Source organism: Halyomorpha halys, unplaced genomic scaffold (genome assembly GCF_000696795.3).
Source record: "Halyomorpha halys isolate HHAL.00 unplaced genomic scaffold, Hhal_1.1 Scaffold1706.1, whole genome shotgun sequence".
NCBI classification, from domain to species: Eukaryota; Metazoa; Arthropoda; class Insecta; order Hemiptera; family Pentatomidae; genus Halyomorpha; species Halyomorpha halys.
This window is the reverse complement of record NW_027106121.1, coordinates 28,208-32,845: the sequence shown is the minus strand read 5'-3', so window position 1 is coordinate 32,845 and position 4,638 is coordinate 28,208. Positions and strand designations below refer to the sequence as shown.

Here is a 4,638-nt window from a genome sequence, read left to right as displayed (position 1 = left end):
GTCAATTTGCATTCTTTTTTGCAAAAACCACTTCCGACTGGCGGGAGGATACGTAGTCGTTGGAACAGACCTTACGTTACTGAAAAGGTTGTTCAAAAACATCGATGTATTTTTGGCAAAGATTTGTATGCAATGATATTATAATAATATTAAATATTATAATATCTATGCTCAACAAAAACATCGATGTTTTTCTAGTCGTAATTTATCTTTATTACGTCGTTAGCGTGATGGTTAGAGGTCATTTTTTATCCCACCACATTGTTGTCAGGAAATTGTTTATACTGTAAATTTTTTGTTTTCATTTAGTTACTTTTGGAAAAAAAAAATGAAAAATTGGGACAAACGTAAATCATCGATGTTAAAAAAACAATCGATTGCTCTCTGGCGTAGAGATTTATAACCATAATTCAGATAATTTATACATTTTCAAAGATGCTGTAAATAAAATATAAAACTTTAAGATTTCTCCTCATGAGAATGATTTCAGAATAAACTGAATTCACATATGATTTAAATTATATGTAATTGCAATTGTATTTATTAAGGGTAAGGAAGTAATGGTAATTGTAATTGCAATTACTTAGTATCTATAAGTAATTGTATGGAGTAATTGTAAGGAGTAATCGTAATTACTATGATACAATTATAGTCAGTTTATTTGTTACTACTGTGTACTGTACTATTGTGTAAATATCCTTCAAAATAACAAAGTTTTGATGTTTTTGACCGGAGCACCCAATTAGTTGGTTATAGTAGAAGAACCCAAGAAGAGAAAAAAATCAGTTATTTCACTCAATTAAAACTATTTTGTAGTAAATTTAACTGGCTTTAATTTGACTTCTGTTCGTCCTATAGCTTCTAAGAGAAAGTTTTTTAAAACTCAAACTTATTGCCCGAACAACTATAAATCAATATATTTTAGCCCATATCATAAAATCAATTATTCCTACGAAGGTAAAGGTTATACACTACATTATAGTACGTTAAACTAGCTTTAATTTGAGTGCTAATAGACATCTATACATCACATAGTTCCTGAGATATAGATTTCTCAAAAGAAATTAACTAACTGCAAATCTTTCAGTAGATTTGTAAGAAATGTTGCTTTCTACAAAGCTATAACTCGAGAACTATTGGACGTAAATAGCTCTATAAGAGCTTATATTTCAGCAAATTTACTCTTCTTTAAATAATGTTCTTTTAGATTTTCTAGTGTTGTTAATAGTTTTTAATATATAGAGCTCTGAATGAAAAATTAATTTTTTTTTAAGGTTTGAAACAGCCGCCATTTTTTATTCTCCCTACCTATACTTGGCAGACTCATCAATTTTGACTAGTAATTATACATAGTTTTCATTAAAGTAATCAAAAATTGGGGTGAAATAACTGCCTTTTTTCTTCCCGGCTCTTGTACTATTAGGTTATGCTTGCTGAAAGCAACCAACCTCCAACTCGTATTTACCGATATTTTGTAATGATAAATTCTATATAATTATGAGAAGCTCTCTCGAAGAATTGTATCAACATCACAGATTTTAAACAATTTTCTAAGTCAATGAAACAAACAAATTTAAATAGTTACGCTCAGTTATCATATGTTAGACAACTATGTTGTAAAAATACGAAGTTTTATTTTACAGTATTTATTAACGTTTAAGTAGATAGCTCAAGGAAGTTTAGCCATAAAGCAAAATTCTATTAATTGTTTATTGCCCATAAATTTCCCCCGGCTATGAAATGGTCATACTTACGAGGCGTTCTCATCTTATTGGTTTTAGGAAGGTAAGTGGTCATAGAAATAATTATTACACCATTATTCTCTAGTAATGTAAGAATGTTTTGGTTAAGTTAATTATTAAATGTTTTAAACAATAAAATTACTTCACTATCAGAATTAGCTAATGAAACTTCTTTTAATTATCATCACATATGTTTTTTTTTGTTTTTCATATTTAATAATTTTACAAAAAAAAAACTGTTAAATATGGCCGAAGGTATGAAGAAATATATGTTAATTATATCCATTTTATGCCAAAAAAAAAAAAAATTATTGAAAATGTAACAATTTCAATCAAAATTACTGAGACTGACCAGTAGCGCTCCCCACTCTACATCAGTAATAAAAAGACGCAAAGACATACCAACTCCCAACGTAAAAAAATCAGGAAATCTATATATACGGTTTCACGACACACTTCCAATGCATACTAATCCTCTAATTCAAGGACTATCAACACGATACCAGATACGAGACGTTTACGAAGGAGCTGGAATAGGGACCTCTTTAATTGATTTTTAAATTTAAATTTTTTACATTGTATCCCAAACCCTTTTTTTTTATACTACATCTGGACAAACGACTGACATGGAATCCTAACACAAGACAAAAAAAAAAACAGAAAACTGCACGTCGATTCCGACTATTACAACATCTACTAGACAAAGGGTATTAACTTCCAATCCATTACAAAAGACTGTTATAAGGCCTACTGGACATAAGGAGTTAAGCTATGGGGCTCCACCAAACCATCGAATTCCTTCCGAATTACTTTCTCACAAATCAAGTCATCCTTCAGGACCTCAATGTTCCATATTTTGCCGATTTGGCCAGTACCAGATACCATTCCTTCCATGATAAACTTCTCAACCACCCAAATCCACTTGTTTCTAACCTGGTTTCTCCTGCATTACCTAATAATCCTCCTAGGCGTCTGAAAAGAAGATGGGCTCGAGATCTTCTACTCTAGAAAATTTATTGGAGTTCTATCAGTGGATGGATTCTCCACATGTTTGTATCATGTCACTATGTCACCTACAGCAAATTTACTTGTTGTATATATTCGTATACAGCTGTAAATAACAATAAATAAATTATTAAATAAAAAATAAAAATTCCAATTTTAATGGAGAGGTCAGCTGACATTGCAACCAATCCTAACACTATCCTCACCACTTATGCTTACTATCCTAACACTATTCTCACCACTCCCAGTTAATAATAACTTATTAATTGTATCCCAAATTCTTCAATCCCATATATATCACAGCCCTCGAAGAATGGTGGCGTAATTGGAAGATTAAGATAAATTCAAACAAATCCCATCAAATAACATTTACTCTTTGTCGTAAACATACCGACTGCTTTACAGTTTCATTTAATGATGTCACTCTTACCCCTTTCGAACAGATCCGCTACCTTGGACTACATCTGGACAAACGATTAACCTGGAATCCTCACACAAGACTGGAGGAACTGCACGTCGATTCCGACTATTAACAAATTGATTTATAGTTGTTCAGACAATAAGTTTGATTTATGAAAAAGTTTATTTCAGAAACCATTGGATGTACAGATGTCTGCCAACGGTCAAATAAAAGCTAGTTAAATTTATTGCAAACTAGTTAATTATGTTTATCTTTGTACGAGTAGTAGTTTTTATATTTGACAAAATAAACTCACAAAATGTTAATTTCTTGTTGTTCGTATAAAATGTTAGATTTTTGAAAAGACACCCATATGTCTGCCAACACTCAAAATAAAGGAAATTTAACTTACTATAAAGTAGTTTATGCCACTTATCTTCGTATGGTTAGTAGTTTTTATGATATTCACATATGATTATAAATTTGGCTAATCAAAATTTGTCCGAACAACTATAAATTAATTTATACTATCATATTTCATGAAAACTATTAATCCTACGAAGATAAACATTATAAACTACTTTATAGCTCATTAAACTAGCTTTAATTTGAGTGCTAATAGACGTCTGTACGTCAAATGGTTTTTGAGAAATAGACTTTTCAAAATAAATTCACTAACTACTGATCTTTCAGTACATCCCATACATTATTTTTATGAAATGTTGCTTTTTAAAAAGCTATATCTCGAAAACCATTAAACGTAAATAACCCTATTAGAGTTCATATTTGTTAATGTTCATATCAACAGATGCCATTTTTTATTCCTCCTATCTACACTTGGCAGACTCATCAGCTTTGACTAGTAATTATACATAATTTTCATTAAAGTATTCAAAAATTGGGGTTAAATAACTGCCTTTTTTTCTTCCCTGCTCTTGTACTATGAGCTCCGAGGGCGGTGCTGACTGCTCTCTTTTTGTCTTCACTTTTATTTTTAATAATAGTAGGATACATCTCCCTCTGTACGCACGCAACAAATTAGGGATTGTTTTGATATTTGAAAGTAAACAACAGAAACGAGACAATTTTTATTTTAAAAAAAAGATGTGCTTGCCGATTTCTTTAGGTTGCTAGCTAGCTACAACAAAGTTTGGATGCAAGAACAATTCAAATAATTCTGAGTATCCAATGATTCGTTTTCGGATCCTAAAAAAAGTTCCTTCAATGTTTCCAAGGAGGTTGTACAATGACGATAACTTGTAAACAGTTCTGAAAATCCATTATTATAAAAGTTTTTATCAGAGCGTCTCAACCGGAGACCTTGTTACTTCGATGGAGAAGGTACTTTTTCATATCAATGTTCCAAGAAAAGAATTAATGGGCAAACGATCCCAAGTTTCCAACTTCGTACATTACTTTGCCTCCATGGTTCAGGTATAAAAATAAAATATTTTCAAAGATCTGAAGGAGCAGAATAGCCTTCAAGCATCC

The 4,638-nt window shown here is 31.0% G+C and overlaps 1 protein-coding gene across 4 annotated transcripts in view; it reads left to right on the top strand.

Annotated features, from left to right (window-relative positions):
• Positions 1–1,612: 1,612 nt before the first annotated feature.
• The window catches only part of LOC106690405 (uncharacterized), a 24,205-nt gene continuing 21,179 nt past the window's right edge, over positions 1,613–4,638 (top strand). For all 4 annotated transcript variants that reach the window (XM_067053681.1, XM_067053680.1, XM_067053679.1 and 1 more), the window contains exon 1: positions 1,613–1,785. In XM_067053681.1, the coding sequence (XP_066909782.1) occupies positions 1,736–1,785 (50 nt within the window). In that variant the 5' untranslated portion in view covers positions 1,613–1,735. The remainder of the gene's footprint in view (positions 1,786–4,638) is intronic.